The sequence below is a fragment of the Gossypium hirsutum genome, chromosome A01, assembly GCF_007990345.1.
Source record: "Gossypium hirsutum isolate 1008001.06 chromosome A01, Gossypium_hirsutum_v2.1, whole genome shotgun sequence".
Taxonomy (NCBI): domain Eukaryota; kingdom Viridiplantae; phylum Streptophyta; class Magnoliopsida; order Malvales; family Malvaceae; genus Gossypium; species Gossypium hirsutum.
The window spans coordinates 60,902,597-60,928,163 of record NC_053424.1 but is presented as its reverse complement, the minus strand read 5'-3'; the positions used below and the strand labels follow the sequence as shown (position 1 = coordinate 60,928,163).

Genomic DNA, 25,567 nt, shown 5'->3' with positions numbered 1-25,567 from the left:
GCTACTAAGGATATCAAGCTTTAAAACTTAATACACATACCAAAACCTAACTTCAACTACAACATATATACATATAAACATCAATTCACTTAAAATCCAAAATATCATCACACTATCAACCAAAAGCTTCCTAGGTACATGTCATTACAAAATATAACATCACCACACTTGAGCTCGGGATTCATTATTGGATCCTGAATCAGCGATAAGTTGGAAAGTACCTAGCCTACGCACAGAAACAAAACCGCACCCTGAGTAAAACTTAGTGGTATTTCTATAATCTGAACAATTTAACTTAATAAAAGTAATCAAAATGTGAGAATGCAACAAGAAATATTATGCACTTATATTTCAAATCCATGATATAATTTTTTTCCCATTCTTTATTATGTCATCTAAATTCCACATGTTCAAGTATATATATAACAAAGGCATTTCATAAAACATTTGAATGTTTCAACTCGTGCAGTGGCATGATTCATCTCTTGATCAATACTTGAATTCATTTCAAGTTTCACATCTCATTTTATCATTTTATATCACATTTCTCATCTTTTCCAATTCAATATTTATCATCTCATATTCATTTCTCATCTTGCCATTTCAATATAAATCACATAAATTATTATTAAATTTTCCCTTATTAACATGACTCGAACTCAGACGGATATACAAATCCAACCAACACACCAATTTGGCACCCAGTACCTCATGGGATAAATCCAAAGTAATAATTGTGCCCAACGCCATATAAATTGACCTCCAATGTCTCATCGCTTAAACCAAAACAAATTGGCACCCAATGCCTCATCGACTTGAGGTCGAAGAAATCCTCGAACTCTTCCTATCCTATGGCATGCCATCTATATCTGACTCAAGTCGATATAGTTAATAGGGTTTCATTTCACTTTTCAATACAACTAATGTCTCAATTTCACATATATACATATTATAACATATAAACATATATTCAATTCAATCTTCATATTTTCAATACATTCATAATATACCAAATCAATCCATTTCAATCGACTATGAATTCAATTCAATTTCAAAGTACAAAAGTACTCACCTCAGGTGCTTACCATATGCAACAATTAAAAATGCAATAATTTATAACGTAGTTCGAATTATAGAAACACAAACCATGAATTCTGAGCTATTCAACGTCGATTTTATCCTTCCCTATTTTACTCGAGGATTCTAGTACGACGTTAGCTACGGAATAAAACAATTAAAATACATTAATATTACACAATTCAATTTCACATTAAATTTTTAATTTTCACATTATATTTTGCTTGTTCTTCAATTTAGTCCCTAAATCGAGACTAATTTAACCTCCACATTTAAACTCAAAATTTTATACTAATTTCACTCTAAGCTAAATTTAGCTTCCTCTTTTCCAAATCGACCCCTCAATCTCAATTTTTTCTCAATTTAGTCCACGTTGCTCAAAATCAATAATTAATTTGATAATTTAGTCATTTTCCATTTCTAACTTAAAAATCTATCTATTTAATCCTTAAGACTTAAACTATTCAACAATGTCAACATCTAAAATCTTGAACAATTCTAAAAATTACAACATAGGTTGGGTAGCCCTAGGTATCGGGATTCCAAGAACATAAAATTTACAAAAAAAGGGACGAAATTGTACTAACCAATTTGAGCTTGAACCTCTTAATTTCCTAGCCGCGTGTTCTTTTCTTCTTTTCTTTTCTTTCTTTTTCTAATTTGCATGCAATCCTCTTTCTTTCCACTTTCCTACCATTTCTTTTATTATGTTTCTATTATATTATTATATAATAAAATTTACATACATTTTATGCCATTTATTATAGCATACATATATATTAAGTAATATATATACATCATACATTATTAGTGACGTCCACCACATTAAAAAAATGCTTATTTACTATTTTAGTCCTTTTAGTTTATTTCAATTTATAATTCAACTTTTAACTCCTACGCGATTTAATCCATGTACCTTAACAACACCTAATATCACAAAAATTTACTTAACCAAAATCTAATTCACTACTAACTAACATCGTAAATATTTAATAAAAATTATTTACGGGTTCATTTTACGGAAATGGAGTCCCGAACCTTACTTTTCGACACCCTAACTATCGGGTCTTTACAAACACATATTTCACAAGTTAAACATGAGTACAAGAAAGCTTAAACTCGAAATTAGAGTAGAGATTTAGGCTACTTCTAAATTCCCAAATAACACATTGAATCGTGTCTACTAATAGCGATTCCAAACACTCACCAATTATGCTTTTGTTGAAATACAGAAAGCTTAAACTAGCTTTTCCTTAACTCGTACAAGGCCCTGATGAATCCGAAGCTTCAATACAATAAACCATACAACAACACAATCATCAATTAGTTAAGGACTCAACTCAAACAGTAAAAAATATAAGCCTAAGCTATGTTCTCATGTAATCGAAACATTCGACATTGCAAACTTGACTTCCAAATATCTTGGGCCATACTTAATCTTTTTGCCTAAAACAAATTCTATTTATCTAATTAATCACCTATGACTAATTCTCAACCTTTAAACTACACATAACTACTCGGTTCATCGTATCGAAATTTTCAACATGTTTATGGCAATTTTCACGAATATTCATTAAATCCTTAACAAAACTTTAAACTAAGTTTAGAAACCTTCTAATCATGCAAAACTAATTGAATAACATTTTGAAATTATGTTTTTACTCAAAAATTTGGAATCCATCATTAACAACACAATTTTTAGCTTTTAAACAAAACATGGGATTTAATGGTTAAAAACTTGGTTTTAAAGACTATATAGTATCTAAAACTAATAGAAAGATGAACAGTTACCTTCGATGGAAGAAAATTGAACTTTTAACATGAATTCGAGAAAACCCACAAGTGAGGAAGATGATGAAATCAATGAGATTTTAGGGTGTTTTCTTGAAATATTATGTAGATTATTGACTTGGGTGATGATAAGAATAATAAGGATGAAGATTTAATAAGGAAAATCAAAGATAAAAGGTTAAGAGAGCAAGGGACAGCACAAACTAGCAAAGGAGAAGAGTTAACATGAAATTTGTAAGTGGGGAATGATTTTAGGTTGTATTTTAAAATTTTGGTAAAACTGTTTCATAAACACATAGAATTTTGACCCTTTTACAAATTAATCCTTATTTCAAAATTAAAAGCCTTGTCAGTATATTTTTCAAAAATTGATTTAATTTTCAAAATGCCATAGACAAAAATATTTACGATTACCATGCTTGCAGAATTTTGAGCACTCTAAAGCTAAAATCCTTAAAATACCCCTAAAAACTCTTAAGCCCTACTTTAGGGTGTTATAAGTTAATTCACTCAACTTATTTCAATTCATTACACTAATCCCATGTTTTTTCATAAGCACCGCCACACTACAGACCATTGCCGCAAGTGGTTGGCTTTTCTGTTCCCGCAAGTACATATTTCCCTACATTAATGTCCCTCGTATATTTCACCCCCTGCCGACCCCAATGTCAGGCTAGATGCTAACAGACCCATATATCGGGCCAAATGTCAGGGCATACACCATCACCAATGATGATGTCGATGCTGATGTAGCACTCGACACTGATACAAATGCCTATGCAACACTCAATGTTGATTTCGATGCCCAATGCAATGTCGACGTACACAGGATTTGGGGCACATTATGGTTAATTGCCTATAGTGACCTAAACACCGCCCGCATCACTGCTTTACCAAGGTGGGTATTAGCATAACCATCACCCGCTAGAGTGCTAGATACATGATGAAAGGCTTGGACCACATAACAATCGATCACGGAAGACAATGATGACGCTGGCAAACCCGAAGACGAAGATCATGGGGAATTGGTAGGTGGGAGTCCGAACAACGATGATGCTGAGAAAGAAGTCTACAGGCTCATACATCTAGATACACTTCAAGGTGTACCTCCGATTGCATCTCCGGATATACATCTGATTGCACCTCTGGTTGTACGCAAAAATCCTCCACGCGATCGTTGTCCATCATCTTGTGGCACACATTCTCCCTGACGACACGAGTAATGTATTTTTGTTGTTCTTAATATTGCGATGTAAATATATACAAAAGTAAATAAATAAACCATTTAATTCAAACATTATATTTATCTTCGTTTCTATGTAACGTGAGTCATGCGTAAGTTAACAATGCATAACAAGTTTTAATTTCCTAAATAAAGGAAGCACTGCATCTGTAATATTATTTGGAAGAAAATAATCTTATTGACGCTGAGGCCCTAATGTATCTCTATACAGAGAACATGTTTTCTTCATATGCCCTGAGCTTCTACAATACCCGCATAATATCTATTGACTATCCCTCTCCCTAATATGCATGTTGTTTCTTATCATTGTGGAATTCGGGAGATCTTTCGGGATGTGATGCAACTCCATGTTTGGCGCCAACTCGTATGGCACGCTGGGCACGATGACCACATAATCTCATCTAGGACAGTCAGGAATTCAGGACTCCACACACTGTAAATCCTTTCTAGTCGGTAAATATCATTGATGTAAGGCGCGTACTCAATTCTTACGTTCCCACATGTGACAATCACATGTGCGCATGGGAACCGAAGTGCTTGGAATCTCTAACAATCCCAAGTCCCTATTGTTAGGTTCATACGATAGGATGTCGTCAACATGTCCTGGGTGAGCGTAGCGTGCGTGACTAAAAAATCGAGGTTTCGACGTGAGTGGAAAACTACATACATAGTGTTTACCTTCATTGTGTTTCATTAGATCTCCTTCATGACGTCATCACACCACGTACCACCACCCGCTATCTTTCCAGCATACATTATCGCCCTCTTCAGAAATAGAGCGATTAGGGGGAATTATGTTTCTTTTACAACTGAGGTCATTGGCAAATGACACGTCCCTTTCAGTACAAAATTGATGCATTTGGATAAGTTTGACGTCTTATGCGCATATCGTAGGCCCCCATCATACGATTATATACACTATTAGAATAGTATATTCGTTAGGTATGATGCACTGTATGCATTGATGGTACTCCAGTTGTTAGCATTTTATGGAATCGATGTTGGACAAGCTTGTAACCTGTCGAGAAATGCCTACTTGTTAGTGCAAGGAGTAAACACCTGAATAGTGGAAGTAGTGTAATGTATATATTAAATAGTTGGAACTACAAAACCATGTCAATGACTAGGTCTTGCTCAATTTCTGAAGGATATTTTTTGTGGTAGTTCAATTCCACATGTCATAAGCAGTACCGATGATGTGTGCGATCTTAGAGGTTACTATGTCAATAGGAAGGCTCACTCTACTGGGCGTGCTTTCTCTAACAAAATTTCTTCTGCCCAAAATTAAAAGTTTGACGCTTCGTATTTTTTAGTCGCTTTAACCACATTTCAAATATGTGCTTCACTCCTGCAATACGTTTTCAACGAAATGATTTTTTTGTTTTTCCAAATAGACCTTTTCCTGCACCTATAAAAGGGGTTTCACACACCAAACTTCATTGTCCCTCAAACATCTTCTATCACACACTCTCAACCTCTACTCTATAAATCATTTTTAGGTGCTAACAATTCTAGTCGCTAAAAATATTTCTTTAATGTTCAAGGTATTTTTAAGTTGTCGGTGATGCGATATCGCTCTGAGCCATACACATTTTATATATCATGTCGATTAGGGACCATTACCTCCGAAGCATATCCCAAAGAAGTCAAGTTCGGGGTGGTTTTGCTTTCTACTGTCAATGGTAGAAGTCTACGTAGAGGCCTCAATTGGCGGTTGTTATGCGATAATGGATCAAGGTATAACGGGGAACCAATTGATAGTCATTATGCGACCATGAGCTCAATCTTTTCAGATACCCAAAAATGATGCCTTATAAATACCATACAGGAAAACTTTAGGGCTTTCCACTATAATCGGTATAATTGTTTTCTCCATTTTTAGGCAATTAATACATTTAACCTTCATTCTTATTTGAAGGCCAGTACCGTCGTGGACGCAAGAGGACTTTCAAGCAGGGAGTGGCTGTTGCGGTGTAGTAAATGTGACATTCCTTTCTGGGCGATGATGGTTGTCTTTATTAAACAAGTCATTAATTACTACAACCGTTACTGAGTTGACCCGAGTTTAACCTCTACTGTGCCGGAACATCCGCTCTCTACCTGAGAGCCCTATTGTGCCCACCTCAGTGTCAGCCTTCGAATAAGAATGAAAAGTCAAAGATATTGGCGCTTGGAAATAAAGAAAAAATTTACGTTGATTACACCGAAAGTCTTTAGAGTTTTTTCATATAATTATGGTATCAATATTAGGTATGGTATATATATAAGGCATCGTTTGCGGGTATCCAAAAAACTTAAACTCTTAACCGTGAAACGACCGTCAGCTGGCCCCCGGTTATACTCGAACCCGTGACTGCATCACAACCGTTAACTGGAACCTACACCTAGACTTCGACCCTTGATCGTATCAAGCATTATTACCCCGAAACCAGATTTCCTCACAATGGGTTTCTGAAGTGATAGTCCTATCCCATCATGACATATGGAATGTATATGTTCTGAGGCGCATTATCACATCTCCGATCCCTCAAATCTACATATAAACCTTTAGGGTTTCAACTATAAACCTTAAACCCTTCCAAAAAACCCTAAATCCTAGAATATAGACCAGGCCCTAAACCTTAACCTTAAAAAAATTAAAAATGGTTAGAGCTTTTAAGAGAGAGTTAGGTGCGCTTTCCTGCCACTTGTGCAGAGAGAATGCGTTTTCCCTTTCTCTCTCCTGAGAACAACCTATTTCTCTAAATAAAAAAATGGCCCAATGGAGTAATTAAAAAAAAGTGACATTTTATGCTAATTTAACCTTAATTTGTTGCAAAAAAAATGTAAATAATACCAACAAAAAGAATCTAAATAAAACTAGCTACACAAAAAGTTGTGACAAATTGTTTTATTTTATTTAGTTTCATTAAAGAAGTTGTTTTGGGTTGAGGGTAAGAGGAACTTGAGTAAATATTGTATTTTTTAATGTTTGTCCATTCTAAATGTGACTTCTAGTAAAAAAATTTTTCCTCTCTTCATTTTCTATTATTTTCATTCATTTGTAATTTGTACGCCAGCAAACATTCTAGAAAAAATGAAAATTATTTTCGAAAACATTATCCAGAAAGAAAACGGTTCGAGTCACGTCTAGAGTTCTGACTGAGTGGACTCGCCAGATTTTTTTTAAACAGTAAGTTTTCTATTTTCCGCCATTTTAATCACTACAAACAGAAATAATTTGAAGACAATAAAACAAACACTCGCACTCACATAAGCAGCACCCTTTCCTCTCTGCATTGCTTTTCAACTACTAAGCTTCCATTTTCCTTTTTCTTTTTCTCTCAGCTTATCTTATCTTCGTCAACCTTTTTCCTGCTTTGCTTTTTGCCCCATCTTAACAAATTTATATCTTATTTTCTGCTAAAATATAAAAACCCTAGTTGTAATAGTACTCTTCTCCGGATCTACATTGCTGTACATTTAGGTAAGACTTCTTTTTCTGTTCTTTCTTTCCTCTTTTCCCTCTTCTCCCCGTTAGATCTGAGTAAAAACATTTAATTTTTGCTGAACAACCTGCATTGTCTACTAGATCCAACCATTATCTTTCTCTACCTCTAATTCTCATACCTACTTATCTGCCGAACCTTGTTCTTTTTAAGTAATTTTCTTAGAACAATCTTTCTTTTGAAAAGGTTGGCGTAATTATGTTTCCACTTTGGTTGCATTGTTATCCGTTTGGTAGATAAGAAAAGTGAAGGAAGTGGGAAGGAAAAAGAGCTCCCATTTTTGTTTTGTATAATTTTTATTATTATTATTTCGGTTTGGTTTTAAAGGAAGGAAAGAGGCAACTTACATAAGCATCGGTTACAGTGAGTGTGCATTATTAACGTTTAAAGTCAATACTTTTTTGCTTTCGTTTCCTTTTTAACCATTGTCGGTCACCAAACTAGGCACACTCACCTCTCATATTGCAATGGAAACGAAAAATAAAGAGGAATTTGGGTTTTTCTTTTTTGATTTGCTTTTGAGGCAACCGCAATTTAAAGATTATTTTGGTTAGAGTGGCTCAGATAAGGAGTCCCAAATTTATATTCCGCTGCTCCGTTTAGTTCCTTTCTGCTTTTGTCATTTGGTATTTTCTCAAACGGGCAACAGTTTGTGAAAGTATCAGTTTTGAGTTTTTGATTAGTACTTTTAGGGGGCTGAAGGACACTTTTGTTTCTGATTTGCTAGAACTAGTATTGTAGCTTAAAATGGAGGACCCCGAAGCACAACCTGGTGAAGATCCGGTGATAAAGCCCCTAAATTTGGATCACCATTTCGCTGAAAGTCCTGCAGAAAGTGTGACTAAGGTTGCTAAACCTGGGAAATCTAGTGAAGCAGCAAAGCCAAAAGTCTCAGCACCGGCTAATTCAACCAGAAAGAGAAGTGATACTAGAAATGGATCTGAATTAAGTTCAGGTTTTGCTAGATCAACTGTATCTTCTTCATTGAGATCATCCAATTCTGTTGCCGTGACAAGAAGGAACAGCACAGGAGGCTTGTCTGAGAAGTCATCAGCCTCTACTGCAAGACAGCAAAACAATACTAGTTCTATCGCAGGCAAGAAACCCTCCACCCTGTCGGCTACTGATTCAGTTAGGCGGTCCCTACCAGAACTCAGAGGAAGTTCACTGTCTTCATCGGCAACAAAACTAACACCCCGAGCAAACCTTTCTGAGACTAGGAAGTCGGTTCCAGTGTCACCTGTGGGTCGAAGTTTAAGTACATCAACTGCGTCTGATACAAGTATACAAAAAACTCTGAGAAAGTCCACTGTAAAGCCGTCGTCGTCAGCCTCTTCATCCTTGAAAAAGATTAGTTCTTCATCACTGGATGGCACTGCCAGTAGCTCCAGTAAGAAGACAATCTCAAAGGTTTCTTCTCCAATCACACGGTCACCTACAGTATCCAGTGGTTTAAGATCTGGGTCTTTGTCATCATCCCTGGATAGGAGTTCTAATTTATCTGGGCGGAAGAAAGCAGCGACCCCAGAAAGTAGAGATTCACGTTTCATTGTTCTTCCTCAGGTGGAGATCAAAGCTGGTGATGATGTGGTAAGAATATCTGTTACATCACTGAATGTCTTATGGTATTTCATCAGCATGTTAACAATGACGTTGTCAGCAATTTAGGTATGATTGGACCTATGCAGTCTGCTTTCTAGGATCTGATTTACATTGCCGCTGCATTTGTGATATGATTATGATTTATGAATAAAGAACTTAAAATGTTTTAGTGGCATTGGTTTTTCTCTTTATTTCTACCTGAACGCTTGACAGTGGATTTTCCATATTGAAAGTTTGTTTCCATTCTGGAAAACATATAAATTATCCTTGTTATATTGATCTTTGCTGTCTTATCTGTTTTATAGGATTTCTTTAAAGTGACCATTGTAAGGATGATTGTAGTGAGAAAAAATTGTCTTTGAATCAACTATGTACTGGAGATTTCAATTTTCTGGTGATTTCCTTGTGAATGAACGCCTAACCATTGAACATACTAGGAATACCCTAGCTTTAGCCTAGACATGCTTAAGATGAGCTGTTAATCCCTATTCTCCAAGTGGCTATCTGCGAGTAGTTCATATGTTATCAAAGTTGTAGTTCTCTTTTGATGATTTTGTAAATTTATCTACATAGATGTACATCTCTTTTACCCATCTCTCTCTCTCTCACTATATATATATCTTTGTGTGTGCATATTGTATTCTCTATGGCTTTTTAGTGATCCTCATAAAACGCCATATGTCTTCTGGCTAAGCTTCTAATTGATAAAGTTGTTTTGTTTTTCCACTGCATTACCAGAGATTGGATCTTAGGGGCCATAGAGTGCGCAACCTTAATGCTGGTGGGTTGAACTTGTCACCAAATCTAGAGGTAAACTAATTCTTTTGCCAGGCATCCTTATATAAATTTATCCAATTTTATTAGAAATTTTGTATGTTTTTTTCATTTGAAGTTGCTCCATATCAAACAATGTCCTTTTTTTTTCCCTTTGTAAAATATCATAGAACATCCATACACTAAGGGTCCAACACGAAATTTAGCACTTAGGTTGCTGGTGTATGGCTTATATCTGTTGCTCCATTGTATGGGGTTTTTCTATTTTTAGGCCTTATTTGTTAGGTTTGACCTAGTTTTGATATCTTCAACTTTGTATAACTATAAAGCATGTGTGCTTGAAATTGTTTATCTAGACTAGAACTCAGTTTGAGGCAGGGATGAGCAACTTAGGAACTGAAGTGGAATCAGTCTGATTTTATTGTTCATATCGGCTGTATTATGGGATGAGATTAGAATATTACTGGAGAAGTTCCGTTGAATTTCATATTGTTGTTCCTTCTGCTAATTATTTTGTTTGGCAGTTTGTTTATCTCAGAGACAATCTCTTATCAACATTGGAAGGAGTTGAAATATTGACACGAGTGAAGGTTTGATAATTTGAATTACACATTTTTGTCTTTTACTTGCTTTGTTTAAGAACTAATTTATTATATTTATCTTTTTGAATAATTTGGGAATTGATGAGAGTAAATTCTTTACAGGTTCTTGATTTGAGCTTTAATGATTTCAAAGGGCCAGGATTTGAACCTCTTGCGAATTGCAAAGCCCTACAGGTTTGTCTTTCTTGAATGACGAGAGCAAACGTCAATGTCCTCAATGTTTCAAGGTTCTAACATGTTTATTGCTTGTGTAGCAATTATATCTTGCTGGGAATCAAATCACTTCACTTATAAGTTTACCTCAGCTACCGAACTTGGAGGTGAGCTCTTGATATTTATCTTTGAGATCATGTTAAGATTTAAAATTTATTTTAGCCTTCTAAATTTTGTACATTTTCCTTCTTGTTCCCTGTCTTTCTCTAGTTTCTCTCTGTTGCTCAAAACAAGTTGAAATCCCTTGCAATGGCAAGTCAACCTCGACTACAGGTTATATCCTATTTTGATTGTTTGCTTATTATTGGTTATTTGTTATATAATTCTGGCTGTTTATTGCATAATATTGATAAAGTTTAGTTCATATTTCCTACACAGGTTTTAGCTGCCAGCAAAAATAGAATATCAACTCTAAAGGGTTTTCCCTATCTTCCTGTTCTTGAGGTTTGTACCATGAGTTTGTAATATAAGTTGGTATGTATCATGAAAAAATTCCAAGACAAACTATGAGGAATTTTACAGCGTTACTTTCCTGCCTTATGCACACATAAAAGTAAACTATAATAAGTAAGAAAAATCTCCCTTTTAAAACTAAGATGTCTGTTGTAGATACAAAATCAAATAGTTGTACATATAGTTCTTCAAATTGGTTTGTCAAATCCTGAGAATCTTGGAATAAGAATCCCAAATTTCTTCGAATAGTTGTACCTATAGTTCTTCGAAATGTCCATTGTGGCTTCGCTTTGATGCCAACTTTTTATGGTCCTGAGTTTGGGATTGAGTATCCAAACTAGTAACACAAAAATCAAATTCAAAGAGTGGATCTTTGCCTTTATATCAGTTCCTACTTTTGCTTATGGTCGTCGAACTCTGAGGAAGTTTCCTACCTTAATTACTGGAGCTTTCAATTCCCTTTATTCATTAATAATTTTCCTCTTAAATAGAAGTTTACGATTTAGGAAATAAGATGCAAAACCTTTGTTTCATATTCTATTAAGGAAACTAAAATATGAAAACAAAGTACCCTAATTTATTAGGATGTTTTATTTAAACTAATAAGTGAATTCTAGTAAATAAAATCACAGTCAAATCCTACTAAAATCAGATTCAAATCAGAACTAAATACCTAACAAAGTCTAATGGTTCTAATACCATGAAAGAATTCTAATTTAGCTGTACATAATCCTCTAAATAAGTGTATAAAATCTCTTCTATTTAGCCTATCAAACCTTGAGAATATTGGAATAAGAATCCCAGATTTCCTCAACATCATAACGGGTTTTCTTATTGTGATGTGGTTCAGCATTTGCGAGTGGAGGAGAACCCTATACTTAAGATGCCTCATTTGGAAGCAGCTTCCATTTTACTTGTTGGGCCGACCTTGAAGAAATTTAATGATAGAGGTACTTTACAGTTGGCAATATATTGGTTTAGGAACTCTAATGTTTCATCTTTTGTTCTATGCATTAAACTCTTTCTATGTGAGAGGTTAACGTTGCTTTTGACAATCTGTAGCTAAGTTTGCTTTAGTCTCTCTGGAACTAATATGGGCCATTCTTTTAGATCTTTCCCGAGAGGAGCTAGCACTTGCAAAGCGTTATCCTACACATACGGCTTTGTGCATTAGGGATGGTTGGGAGTTTTCTCGTCCAGAGCATGCTGCAGGTTTGTATTTTATGATAACTCGTTTACCATTTGCATTGCAAATTGGTTCTAATAAGATAGTTTCAATAGTGTTTTGAGATTGCATGTCATTTTTAGTATGGTTAACTATTTACATAATTCATTGAGTACATGGTGTTTAGTAGTTATGGGAGAAGTTTCAGTGCATTTGTGTGATTCCAGCTATAGGTACACATGCCAGTAAAAAAGGGAAAGGGAGATGTTCTTGTCAAAGCATGCTCTTTGATGCTTGTTGTGTTGTTACAACAGTAATAGGAAAGGGGAAAAGACAGAATGTAGTTAATCCTTGAAATTTTTGTATGTTCTCCTAACATGAACAACTTTTCCTTGGTAGTATATCTTAAAATCGTATGTGGTACATGGACTGAGTTTAAGATTGCTCGATGTGACTCATTGCTCTTGGGTGGCGGGTGTAAATGCATGTAAAAAACACATGGACTGCTGTGGCAATTGAGTATTAAAATGTATGGTTTTCTCAACAGACTCAACATTTTGCTTCCTGTTTGAGCAATGGAAGGATCATTTTCCTCCTGGTTATCTGCTTAAAGAAGCCTCTCTTGACAAACCTTTTGAAGAGGATGCTTGTCGCTGTCACATAGTTTTTGTTCAGGAGAGCACCTTGAGCATTGACTCTGATATAATCTTAAAGTATAAATGGTTTCTGGGTGAGAGAACACTTTCGAATTTCACTGCTATTCCTGATGTCAATGGTGAGGTAATTGATTAATGCTAGATTGTTACTTCTGCTTTAAATTTATATTGGTCGATTAATACTTATATTTTATGCCTTGCAATGACATCTTTTCTTTATTGTTCTTTTGTTCAATATGGTATTATGTGATTGTCTAGGTTTACTGGCCGAAGCATGGAGACATAAATAAAATATTGAAAGTGGAATGCATTCCAGTTTTAGGGGAAACCGAGTATCCTCCAATTTTTGCCATATCCTCTCCAGTTGCAGGAGGTTTTTACCATGTCCTGTGGTTATTGAATTTTCCTCAATTTGGTTCCTTGTTTTGCAATATGTCTTAGTGCACGTGCATGCTCGGAGCAGAACCTGTTCATATCTTTAAATTTATATGCACATGCATACCGTGTTTATTTCACTTTGTACAAACTTCTCTTAGCTTCTCCACTCTAAAGCTTGCTTCTCTGCCTTGTAAAGGGAATGGAATTCCAAAGGTTGTAAACCTTGAAGTACATGGAGAACTGGTGGAAGGTAATGTAATCAAGGGTCACGCTAAGGTTGCATGGTGTGGTGGGACTCCTGGGAAGGGTGTTGCTAGGTAAGAATGCTTCTTAAAGTGGTTTTACGACATACCCATACTGCTTACATGTTTCTTTTAAATGAAAGCCTTACGGATAAATTTTTTGTTTTCCACATTTTCAGCTGGTTAAGGAAAAGATGGAACAGCAGCCCGGTGGTAATTGCTGGAGCAGAGGATGAAGAGTATCAATTGACCTTAGATGACATTGACTCCAGTTTGGTCTTTATGTATACTCCAGTAACAGAAGAAGGTGCCAAAGGGGAGCCTCAATATAAGTATACTGATTTTGTAAAAGCAGGTATGTCGGAAAAGTCTATGCATATCTCATCTTCTAGCATTGGTATAATTTAATTTTGTTTCTTAAATATGTCACTCAATTTTGGTGGTATCTCATTTTTAAAAATATGCTTTTGTTTTTTCTCTGGCAGATTACTTATTTCCATATTAGTTCTATATGATTTCTATAGCAGTTGTTTGCATTTCTATTAACTGTTCATATCATTGTATCATGTAAGCTGCAAATTATACTTTGTTATAACATTCTTCAAAAGATATAGATGTCTCCTTGAAGTCTTGGCAGCTTTGAGTAGAACTAGTTTTGCATTTCCTGTTGAATCTGCTTATCTCTTCTTTTCATTTTTCTAGTTCAATAAAGGGATTCTAAGTTGAGTACTTAATTAGATGTTATGGGGAGCTTATTCCCTGTCGTTCATCTTCTTTTGTGCTTTCTCTCATTTTTAATTCCAATTTAAAATAATTGAAATATGTTTGCAGCTGCTCCATCCGTTAATAATGTCCAAATTGTTGGGGATGCTATAGAAAGGAATGTTATCAGGGGAGTTGGCAATTACTTTGGAGGAAGAGAGGGTCCGAGCAAGTTTGAGTGGTTACGCGAGAATAAGGAGACTGGGTTAGTACACTTTTAAAATGAGTACTTTGGAGCATAAGTGGATCAAATCCTTTCTCCTCTTGTGTTTTGCTAAATTTGAAGTTAACCTAATTCCTTTTGCAATTTTTTACAATTTTTTTTTATTTTTTCCTTCTTACAACATTTTTGTTCACTTGGGCTCTCTTACACTTATGCATGATTGTACTTTCTTCCATATGGAGATATTGTCTTAATCACTCAACTATTATGATGATTGGATTATTTTCATGAAATTTATCTAGAGATTTAATCCCACCATCGTTTTCACACAGTTTTCTTACATTACATCACATTACCTTATGTTAGTTCTTCATTCATCCTTTTACTGGAATTTGTTGACAGAGACTTTCTGATAGTGACAAGTGGTACACCTGAGTATACTTTGACGAAAGAAGATGTTGGGCGACGCTTGGCTTTTGTATATATACCTATAAACTTTGAGGGTATATCCAATTTGCCCTTTTTGAACTTTCTTACCATCAAGCAACTTGTAAATTGGATGGTAATGTGGTAATATTCACTGTTTTCAGGACAGGAAGGGGAATCTGTGTCAATAGTCTCTGGTACCGTGAGGCAAGGTATACTCATTTATGTTTATGTTTCACGGTAATGTATATTTTATCATTGTTTGTTGTTAAACTGGTAGTAGATACATGACTAGAAAAGTTTGGTAATTGATTTAATTTAATTTTATGGGGTAACTCTTAGTTTGCTTTTAGAGAATGCTTATCCTATTTATTCTGCAGAATCTGTGAAAAAAAAGAGAGCCCACTGCAACCTGTGGTTGACTTCTCTATCATCAGTACTATAATAGACAATTGTACTGCTTACTCCTTTCCAATATTTTAAGAATGTTCACTCGTCCATGGCATCATCAGGCTTGTTGAATGTTACCCCAAACAAATATATTTGTTTTAATTGGCAAAAGGATCTAAAAACCCTTGTAAAAAAAAAAAAAAAAAATCAATTAAGTTCCTAAGGAAAAGTGCACTCAATTGAGCTTTGAGTGACAAAACATCAATTAAGTCCTGTTAGTGGAAACTGTTTTTATCAGTTTGACTATTAACGAATTCTGACTGACTAATGGAAGCAATGAGAAGCTTACATGGTATGTCATGTCGATAAGTATGCTGACTTGACATGCTACGTTAGCATATATTTTAAAAAATAAAAAAGATATATAAAAGAATTATTAAAAATGCATGTTCGGAATGAACTTGGACAAATTGACGTGCAAGTTCATTTTAATTTGGACAACAAATTCTGGAAGTGGTTCAGAACATTATATATATAAATGGTAAAAAATAATAAAACATTAAATATTAAAAATGGTAAAAAATTATAATAATTCTAAAAAATTAAAATTTTAAAAAATCATAAAAAACAAAAGAATTTTAAAAATATTTTAAAATTATAAAATTATTAAAAAATTGTAAAAAACTGAAAATAGTCGATGAAATATAGTAGGACCAAAATATCACATGATATTGTGGACTAAAATGAAATTTGGCACAAATATATGTATATATTACACACATATATGTATGTATAATAGAAACCACAATATCTACACTAATTTGAATATACATACATATATGCATGTTAAAAATAAGAGGTATTTTTAAGAAAAATGGTAGCACAAAATATTAACACTAATTTTAATATACATATACATGTGTGTGTGTAATATATATGTATATGTGCATGTATATGTATATATTTGTATCAAATTTTATTTTAGTCATCATAATGTGTGATATTTTGATCGTATTATGTGTAATTGACTATTTTGACAATTTTTTAATAATTTTTAATTTTTAATATTTTTACCTTTTTAAATAATTTTATAATTATTTATAATTTTTAATAATTTTATAATATTCTAAACCATCTTCAGAATGTATCTAGGAAATGGATGTCCATATTAAATGAACATGGATGTTAAGTTGTCAGGGTTTTTTCTAGACATGCACTATTTAGTTACTATTTAGGGTTTTTTAAAAACATGTTGACGTGCCACGTAAGTATCCTCAAGGCATGCCACATGTCAGTTTTTATTACTTCCGTCAGCTACATCAGTGTCTGTTAACAGTGAACTCATTCTACGGCGGTTTCCGTTAATGGAATGCCCTAATTGATATATATATATTTTTGTGATTGAGGGCTCAATTGATTTTTTTTACGAAGAGCTCTTTAGACCCTCTTGCCATTTTAATTTGTATGGTGAGGTATTATTATCTTCTTATATTGATTGCAAACTATTCTTTATGTTCCCAGTTTGCTTATAACTTATGCTTTTCATTTTATGAATATAATCCTTGGAGCAAGAAATATCATCTATGATATCAAGAGTTTAGTCCTTAACGTTTATCATCCTTATAGATAAGAATTAATTCTTGGTGTGACTGCTTTCTTGTGTTACTAATTTCCTTTGTTTTGTGATATTATTTTTTAAATTTCCAGCGCCACCAAAAGTAACAAATGTTAAGATAATTGGCGATTTGAGGGAGAACAGTAAGATTACTGTGACCGGTGCTGTCATGGGAGGTACTGAAGGTTCAAGCAGAGTACAGTGGTTTAAGACAAATTCGTCAACGCTCAATGGTGAGAATGAGCTTGAAGCAATGAGCACTTCCAAAGTTGCTAAGGTTGGTTGTTACTAAAATATCCACACATGTAGTTCCTTGTCCTCTCACATTTATACTTGATGCAAACTCTGAGTTGACTTTGACCTTTATTTAGGCATTCCGCATACCATTAGGAGCAGTTGGCTGTTATATTGTTGCAAAATATACTCCGATGACTCCTAATGGTGAATCTGGTGAATCAGTATATGTTATAACGGAAAGAGTAGTGGAGAGTAAGTAATTTCTTTTTCTAATTTTTGTATTTTTATGTTGAATTCCAGTGAAAAGTGAACAATGAATGCAGGAAGGTTTACTTGTAACTTGGGATTTTTTATCTCAACTCTCCCCCCTCCTCGTTTGAGTTTTTAACAATTCACTTATGTGATTGATGTACATGTGTGTATCCTGACCTGTACAGCTCTTCCCCCCAGCCTGAATTTCTTATCTATCACGGGTGATTATAGTGAAGGTGGTATACTGACAGCATCATATGGCTATATAGGGGGTCAAGAAGGAAAAAGTATCTACAATTGGTACCTTCATGAGGTATACATTTCAGTTATACCCAGGGTTCTAATATGATTTCATTTACTTGCAAATGGTTGAGTTAGTCCCTTTGTCAAGTTTTGATGCTTTAAATGTATTAAGTTTAATGAAACTCTATTATCGTATGACTCTGCTTTGATAATAAGAAAAAAAAAACTACCAAAATCTAAAGAAAAAAAATAAAGGTGCTAAAAGCATCTAAGCTAAGCTTTTGTAAATGAGTTCTGCTCTTACTACATATGTTATTGGAATCTGTAGGTTGAAAATGACATGGGCACTCTGATTCATGAGGTTTCTGGGCTTCTTCAGTATCGTGTAACCAAAGATGCAATTGGTAAATTTATCTCCTTTCAGTGTATTCCAGTGCGTGATGATGGGATTGTAGGTGAGCCAAGAACCTGCTTGGGACAGGAACGTATTCGTCCTGGTAACATCTTATCTTTTATCTCAGTATTTCTTATTCATCTTTTCTTCCTCTAACTTGTTAACTTTTAACTAATTGAACTTTTGTAGTGGATTTTAAAAAAAAAATAGCATTTACCTTTATTGGAGAATGGAGAATAATTGTTGAATTGGAGAAAATGGAACTTAGGAGAAGTTTGATGTTTAGGGACGTAAAATTCTCTCATTTACCCAGTTTTATCTACTTGGTGGCTTTGTGTTTCATCTGGTGATAAGGCTAGACTGTATTTGATTGATTCAAATGAGCAGGTTGAATGTTGTTAGCATCTTAATATATTGATTTCTTCTGAATTAATTCTATCTAACTTCGTACAATTTTAGGAAGCTTACTGTTATGCAACAAAAATGATCTTGTATATTATAAAGGATGCTTGAAGAAACTTGTATTATACAACATGTGGTTCTGTTATGATCAAATATGCTTTCCTTGGAATAATCTTTTGGCGGCAAGCATGGAAAATGCATATTTGATATCTGCATTGTGACATGTCTAATATAGATTGCACTGAGTCTACAGTTTTTTTATGTCTAATATCCTTTTGTAACTTTCTGTTTGCAATTTAATAATGGAGGGATTTTTATTTTCCTGGCATCTAAGCCCTTTATTTGTCTTGTTCTTCTTCTAAAGGAGACTTTGGTGCATTCTTGGTTGCTAAATTTGGAGTGATTGGGTTTCACTCTTGTGTTGTGCTTCTTGATGACCAGGAAGCCCGAGATTGCTTGCTCTTCAGATAGTTGGAGATGCTGTTGAAGGAACTATTTTGAGTGTTGAGAAAAACTACTGGGGTGGTGAAGAGGGTGATTCCGTTTTTCGTTGGTTCCAGGTAATTATCTGACTGTCTTTCTGTAAACTACTATCTTCTTAATTGTATGCAGTATTCATGAAACATTGCTATTATAGATGAAGTTCATAATTAGTATTCAAAGTTGACATACATGGAAATTTATTTGAAAACTTCTTTGATGTTGCATTATAGAATTTTGTTTTCTGTAACTTATTAATAAAATATGTATATCTGCAGACTAGTTCAGATGGTTCGCAATGTGAGATTAGGGGTGCTAGTAGCTCATCATATATGCCGACCGTTGATGATATTGGTTTCTTTATTTCAGTCTCATGTGAGCCTGTGAGAAATGACTGGGCTCGTGGTCCCATTGTTCTTTCTGAACAAATTGGACCTATAGTAGCTGGTATAGAGTTAGCTTTCTAAGACTTCTCTTTTAGTTTTTACTTTTTATTTTACCTATACCAAGTTTTGATCATTAATAATTGAATAGGTATAATTTGGAAATTAAAATTGAAATGCAGGTCCCCCTACTTGTCAGTCTCTGGAGTTTCTTGGATCAATCACGGAGGGACAACGTTTGAGCTTCATTGCTTCATATATTGGAGGGTGAGACTCTTGGTGAAATGCCTTCGTCTTTGATGAGAGAGCTAATTTATGTCTGACTTGTAGTACACAGACCTTGTTGAATTAAAATTCTTGTTCTTGATTCAGGGAGAGGGGAGATTGTTTACATGAATGGTTTAGACTGAAAGCCAATGGGATCAAGGAGAAACTAAGTAGTGATGGTGAGTTTTGTTTTTGAATGTTAATTGAAAATTTCTAGATAACCATTTGGAGATGCAAGGCTGAAATTCTTGCATATCTTTCCAGAGTTTCTTGATTTAACTCTTGATGATGTGGGAAGAAGTATTGAACTTGTTTACACTCCCATACGCAAAGATGGAATCAAAGGGACTCCTAGGAGCATAATATCTGATGAGATTTCTCCCGGTGAGTTGTATTGCTCATTTTTAGTTTTGTTTGTTAATTTCTAAATTTGGACACATTGGTACCATGCTTATTCCTCTTATCATGCCCAAATTTTCTTGTATCAGCGGATCCAGTAGGTTTGGCCCTAGTCATTCCTGATTGCCATCAGAACCAGGAGATTGTCCCACAAAAAACATATTTTGGTGGACAGGAAGGTGTTGGAAAGTATACTTGGCATAGAACAAAGACCAAGCCAAATGGGTTGGATTTGATAGATATATCTAGTTCTTCTGAAGATGTTGTTATGTGTGGTCAGACATTGTAAGTTTAAGTTTGATGTGATAGGGTACATGATTTCTAATTCCTTTTGCACATGCAAAATGGACATTTATTAATACCTTCTACTTTAGCAGCACATATACTCCATCACTGGAAGATGTGGGTGCTTATTTAGTACTACAATGGCTACCCACTCGTGTCGATGGTCAATCTGGAAAGCCATTAGTTGCAATTTCTAGCTCAGAAGTTATCCCAGGTATATCTGTAATTCATTTTGGTTACATATATAATTTTTGTCCATACTGAATAATATTCACTTGCCAACCTTAGTCTTTACTCCCCCTCCTCCCGGTCTCACCCCACCCGACCCGACCCCAAGTATCCATGATGATTCATGTTCATGGTTCTAAACTTTTTGTTGAGCTCAAATGGTTTTGGGTATTGCAGCACCTCCAGCAGTTTCCAGTGTTCATGTAAAGCAGCTGACTTCAGGAATATATTCTGGGGAGGGTGAATATTCTGGTGGCTACGAGGGATCAAGTCTGTTTAGTTGGTATAGAGAGACAAGTGATGGAACAATCATTCTCATCAATGGGGCTAACCATAAAACTTATGAGGTCACTGATGCAGATTACAACAGTCGTCTGTTGTTTGGGTAAGCATTGCATCATACTCATGTTACTTGGAGGTTGGATATTCTTTGAAAAAAATATTAGTTACGTTGTCACCACCAAATAGTTTTACTTAATAACTCGTGCCATATTTAGCTTAAAAGTTATTTCCTTTTTTTTTTGCTATTTAACCCTAAAAATTTTGATCTTTGTAACGGACGTAGAAATCGAGAAGAAAGCAAAATAAATATTATGATAAGAAAAAAAAAACTTTTGTTTATTCACATAATAGGGTATCTTATTTATACAAGTTACAAGAGTCAATTTAAGGAAAGAAATCAAAATAAGCAAAATCCCTAAAAATCTCCACATCATAATATATAAAAAATACCTCTAAGATTTAGCTTAACTAATATCTTATTTACAGCACTCCCCCTCAAGTTGGAGCATAGATATTAATCATGCTTAGCCTATTATAAATACAATCAACCTGAGCTCCATTCAAAGCTTTTGTGAAGGTATCTCTTGTTATTATTTTATTAGAAGTATTAGGAGATTTTATTTGAGTTTTATATTTGTACGAGATTTCTTTAATTAAAAGTATCTTTATGGTATTGGGTTGTATTAGGGTTTAAGAGTTTTTTTGATGATTCTTTTTTTAATTTCCTTAGCTTATAAGTATTTTATTCAACTCAGTAAACTTATATAATGTCTATTTAATAGGTTGATTGGGAGCAAAAAATAAAAAAAAAAGAAGCTAGAATTTATTCCAATATTTAGAGCTTTAAGACTCTTTCTTAACGAGTTTAAGGTTTGGAATTCCTATCGATGAGTTTCATTTGTTCATCATAGGACATTGTTGACCATTGACTATTGACAACCTTGTCAATCAAGGCTGATATGAATTCTTGGGCTAAATTATTGGAATTTATTCTATTTATTGTGAAGATTGTATTTCTTTAAGTAGTTCAACATACTTGTATATATACCCATGTAAATACTTTAGTTAATACATAAGAAAATTATTCCAAAACCCTCAATTTGTTATTTTTCGTCAATTTTTTATGGTATCAGAGCTAGAATTACAGATTTGAAACTCAATTTTTTTTCTTTTTTTTTCAAAACCCTAGAAACCCAAATTTGGTACTTTCCACCCTATGCTTCTCTTTTTTTCTCATTGTCCCTAGGAAGAATCGAAACCTCATTGTCGGCAAAACCCTTGATTTTGGTAGGCCAACTCTTTGCGCGTGGGTCTCACTCACCACCGTTAGCTTTTGCGTATTCATCCACACGCTGGCGTGTGACACACACCTCTTAAGGTCGTCATTGCTCCGGTCAGTTTTGCTGGGCTCTTAGGCATTGTTCCGGCCTTCCTCTATTGTTTTTTGGTTGTTGGGACTAGTTTTTTGGGAAGCTAGGTTTTGAAGTTTTAGCATTTAGACGGATAATCCCTCTTTACTAATTAGCCTCGTAAAGTTGGATGAAAAAAGTAATCTCGCATGGTCATGTTCATTTTTGGCATTCATCAAAGCTAGATGCTTGTAGGGATATATTATTGGAGCTACCAAGAAACCCGTTGAAAAAGATTCTACCTTTGTTAAGTGGGACTCCAAAAAATTCTCTTGTTTGTTCTTGGCTTATCAATGCTGGAGCCTCATATCTCGAAAACCTATCTATTGCTCGATACCACCACTAAGATATGGGAGGTAGCAACTCTTACATACTTGAAGGTTGGGAATGATGCTCAAGTCTTTGAAATTCGAAATAAAGTCCATGACATCAAACAAAGTGAGATGACAATCTCAATATTTTTCAAAACTTAAGTGGATTATGGCAGGAATTGGATTACTAACAAGATCTTTAGGCAGATTGTATTGGACATGTAGTCAAATTCAAAAAGATGATTGCCAAGGGGTGGGTTTATGATTTCCTCATTGGGTTAAATAATGATTATGGTCAAATACGAGTTCAAGTATTGGGTAAGATACCATTTCCCTCACTTGGAGAACCATTGCTCATGTGCAACAAGAAGAGAGTTGGGAGTGCTATGCTCTACAACACCTATTGAAAATGTTGGAGTGGTTGCTAGAGGTTCACGAAAGCATCCTAAGGCCAAGGATTCAGATAAAGATCATCTGCATTGTGAGTATTGTGGTAAATCGAGACACACCAAGGAAACTTGTTGGAAACTACATGGTTGACCCATAGAGGAAGGAGAGGAAAACGAACCACTTCAACTTGTGGTTAAGCCAATCTTTCTGAAACCACAATCATCCAAAGAGACAACTACCACCAAGACATTTTCTATAGATGAAATTCAACATCTAAAGTGTCTTCTGTCTTAACCTGGCTCCTCTAATGCAATGTCTCATCTTGTGATATCAGGTAAAGCCCTTAATGCCTACATTAATACTAAGTCATAGATTATTGATTCTGGAGCGAATAGACACATGATGAGATCCTTTAAAAACCTTTTTAACTATTCTCCTTGTCCAACCAAAGATAGTGTCCTTATATTTCAATATCCTCTAAAAACCGGATCAAGTTTTGTCAATTGTATTCCCAATATTTCACTATCTTTTGTGCTTCATGTCCTTAGATTTCCTGTCAACATCCTATTAGTTAGTGTCATCACTAAAGCCATAAATTGTAAACACGAGGTTTTCCCTAATTGTTGTCTTTTAGAATCTTTAAACGGGGAAGAGGATTGACAGTGGTAAAATGCATGATGACTTTTACATGTTGGAGGAGAATTTAGATTTGGATCAGTGTTAAAACTCCTTTTGGTGGAAATAAGGATGTTAAAAGGGAAATAATATAATGGCATAGATGGTTAAGGCATCCATCTTTTTATGTTTTAGAAAAGTTATATCCAAGCTTGTTTTCAAAGATACAGTTTGGTTCATTGGTTTGTGATGCATTTGAATGTGCCAAACATACCTGAAATTCTTATTCTTTGCGAAATAATAGTAGTGTTCCTTTTATGACTATTCATTCTGATGTTTAGGGACCTAGTAAAATTGGCTCATTAAATGAAAGTCGTTGGTTTGTCACTTTTATTGATTGTTGCACTAGGATGACATGAGATTACTTAATTAAATCAAAAAGTAATGTTTTCTCTTGTTTCCAATCTTTTCACAAGATGATTAGTACTAATTTTGATACGAAAGGGAAATTTTTGAGAACTGATAATGGCACGGAATTCAACTTTGTTTCTTACTACAGTCTTATGGGATCATCCATCAAACAACTTGTCCAATAACTAGTGCACAAAATAGGGTGGTAGAAAGGAAGAATAGACACTTGTTAGAAGTAGCTCGGTCCTTAATGGTCACAATGACTCCCAAAGCCTTACTAGGGAAATGTTCTTGTAGTTGCATATTTGATTACACAATTCCTCTAAAGGTGTTTGGGTGTTTTTGTTTTGTTGAGTCTCGAAATGTTGGAAAATTAGATCCTCGTGCCCTTAAGTGTGTATTTGTTGCATACTTACACAAAAGGGCTACAAATTTTATCATCCTCCGATTAAAAGATAGTCAGTATGGATGTTACATTTTGCGAAGATGAATCCTACTTCAGCATCAAGGAGTGACCTTTTTAGGGGGAGCATGGTACAGAAGAGTTTACAACTATGCCTAGTATTGTTGCTTTAGGTGATTTTATTCCAAGTGAAAAACCTGTTCGGGGGAGATTATGGAACGCTTGAATGAGTCGAATTTGAAGGCTCACGAAGAAATAAGGTAGAAACCATCATGCACCTTACTCAATGCCAAGAATCTACCTCTCTCGGTAAATCATATATAATTCCTAGTTCTCCTAATGATTTAGATTTGCCTATAGCTCAAAGGAAAGGTGTCAGTTACTATACCAAACATCCTAATCTAACTTTATTTCTTGAGTCATTGTTTCATTTCTATAAAGCTCTTGCGTTGTCCATGTCTTTTGTGTGTATTCCATAGGATTGGCGGGAAGCTTTTAATGATCCAAGGTGGAAGGGTGACATAATTGAAGAGATGAATGCTCTAGCAAAGAATGAGACTTCGGAATTGTTGCTCTTCCGCAATTAAAGAAACTAGTTGGATGCAAGTGGGTGTTCACAATAAAACAAAGGCAGATGGATTGGTTTAGAGGTTTGAAGTAAGACTGATAACTAAGGGTTTCACTCAGACTTTATGGAGTGAACTGTCAAAAGACACTTGCCCTTGATGCCAATATGAATACTATTCGAATCCTGCTATTGTGTGTGACAAACCTTGATTTAGACTTGCAGCAATTTGATATAAAGAATGTGTTCTTGCATAGAGATTTGGAAGATGAGGTTTATACGAAGATTCCTCCTGGTTTTGGTAATGTAAACACCCAAGGGTAAGTTTGTAGATTGAAGAAATCTTTGTACGATTTGAAATAATTTTCTAGTGTTATGGTGTTAGAACTTTAGTCTGGCAAACTTTTCGACTTTAGGCGATTTCTTGGGTTCAAATCCTGTTTAAGTCAGCTTATTCTCAAAAAATGAGAATTCTTACAAAAATTCTCTAAGGCACCGAAGCAAAGCGGAAGCAAACTTATGCGAAAGAGCAATTAGAAACAAAAAGCCAAAGGAAAAATCTCACACTAAG

At 34.7% G+C, this 25,567-nt stretch overlaps 1 protein-coding gene across 6 annotated transcripts in view; it reads left to right on the top strand.

Annotated features, from left to right (window-relative positions):
• Positions 1–7,314: 7,314 nt before the first annotated feature.
• The window catches only part of LOC107926440 (187-kDa microtubule-associated protein AIR9), a 28,863-nt gene continuing 10,610 nt past the window's right edge, over positions 7,315–25,567 (top strand). For 3 of the 6 annotated variants that reach the window (XR_005925441.1, XM_041110843.1, XM_041110846.1), the window contains exons 1-29: positions 7,324–7,577; positions 8,327–9,189; positions 9,940–10,011; positions 10,500–10,565; positions 10,680–10,751; positions 10,832–10,897; positions 11,001–11,063; positions 11,169–11,234; positions 12,094–12,193; positions 12,354–12,455; positions 12,956–13,188; positions 13,323–13,437; positions 13,639–13,759; positions 13,864–14,039; positions 14,516–14,651; positions 15,012–15,112; positions 15,200–15,247; positions 17,133–17,317; positions 17,412–17,529; positions 17,715–17,842; positions 18,101–18,269; positions 19,010–19,128; positions 19,327–19,495; positions 19,614–19,698; positions 19,804–19,877; positions 19,963–20,082; positions 20,187–20,382; positions 20,472–20,596; positions 20,788–20,995. Coding sequence is in view for 5 of the 6 variants with exons in the window: in XM_041110843.1 (XP_040966777.1) it covers positions 8,347–9,189; positions 9,940–10,011; positions 10,500–10,565; positions 10,680–10,751; positions 10,832–10,897; positions 11,001–11,063; positions 11,169–11,234; positions 12,094–12,193; positions 12,354–12,455; positions 12,956–13,188; positions 13,323–13,437; positions 13,639–13,759; positions 13,864–14,039; positions 14,516–14,651; positions 15,012–15,112; positions 15,200–15,247; positions 17,133–17,317; positions 17,412–17,529; positions 17,715–17,842; positions 18,101–18,269; positions 19,010–19,128; positions 19,327–19,495; positions 19,614–19,698; positions 19,804–19,877; positions 19,963–20,082; positions 20,187–20,382; positions 20,472–20,596; positions 20,788–20,995 (4,076 nt within the window). In the remaining variant the exon portion in view is untranslated. Of the gene's footprint in view, positions 7,578–8,326; positions 9,190–9,939; positions 10,012–10,499; positions 10,566–10,679; positions 10,752–10,831; positions 10,898–11,000; positions 11,064–11,168; positions 11,235–12,093; positions 12,194–12,353; positions 12,456–12,955; positions 13,189–13,322; positions 13,438–13,638; positions 13,760–13,863; positions 14,040–14,515; positions 14,652–15,011; positions 15,113–15,199; positions 15,248–17,132; positions 17,318–17,411; positions 17,530–17,714; positions 17,843–18,100; positions 18,270–19,009; positions 19,129–19,326; positions 19,496–19,613; positions 19,699–19,803; positions 19,878–19,962; positions 20,083–20,186; positions 20,383–20,471; positions 20,597–20,787; positions 20,996–25,567 lie in introns of all 6 variants that reach the window. The other 3 variants (XM_016857305.2, XM_016857292.2, XM_016857298.2) reach the window with 3 other exon arrangements.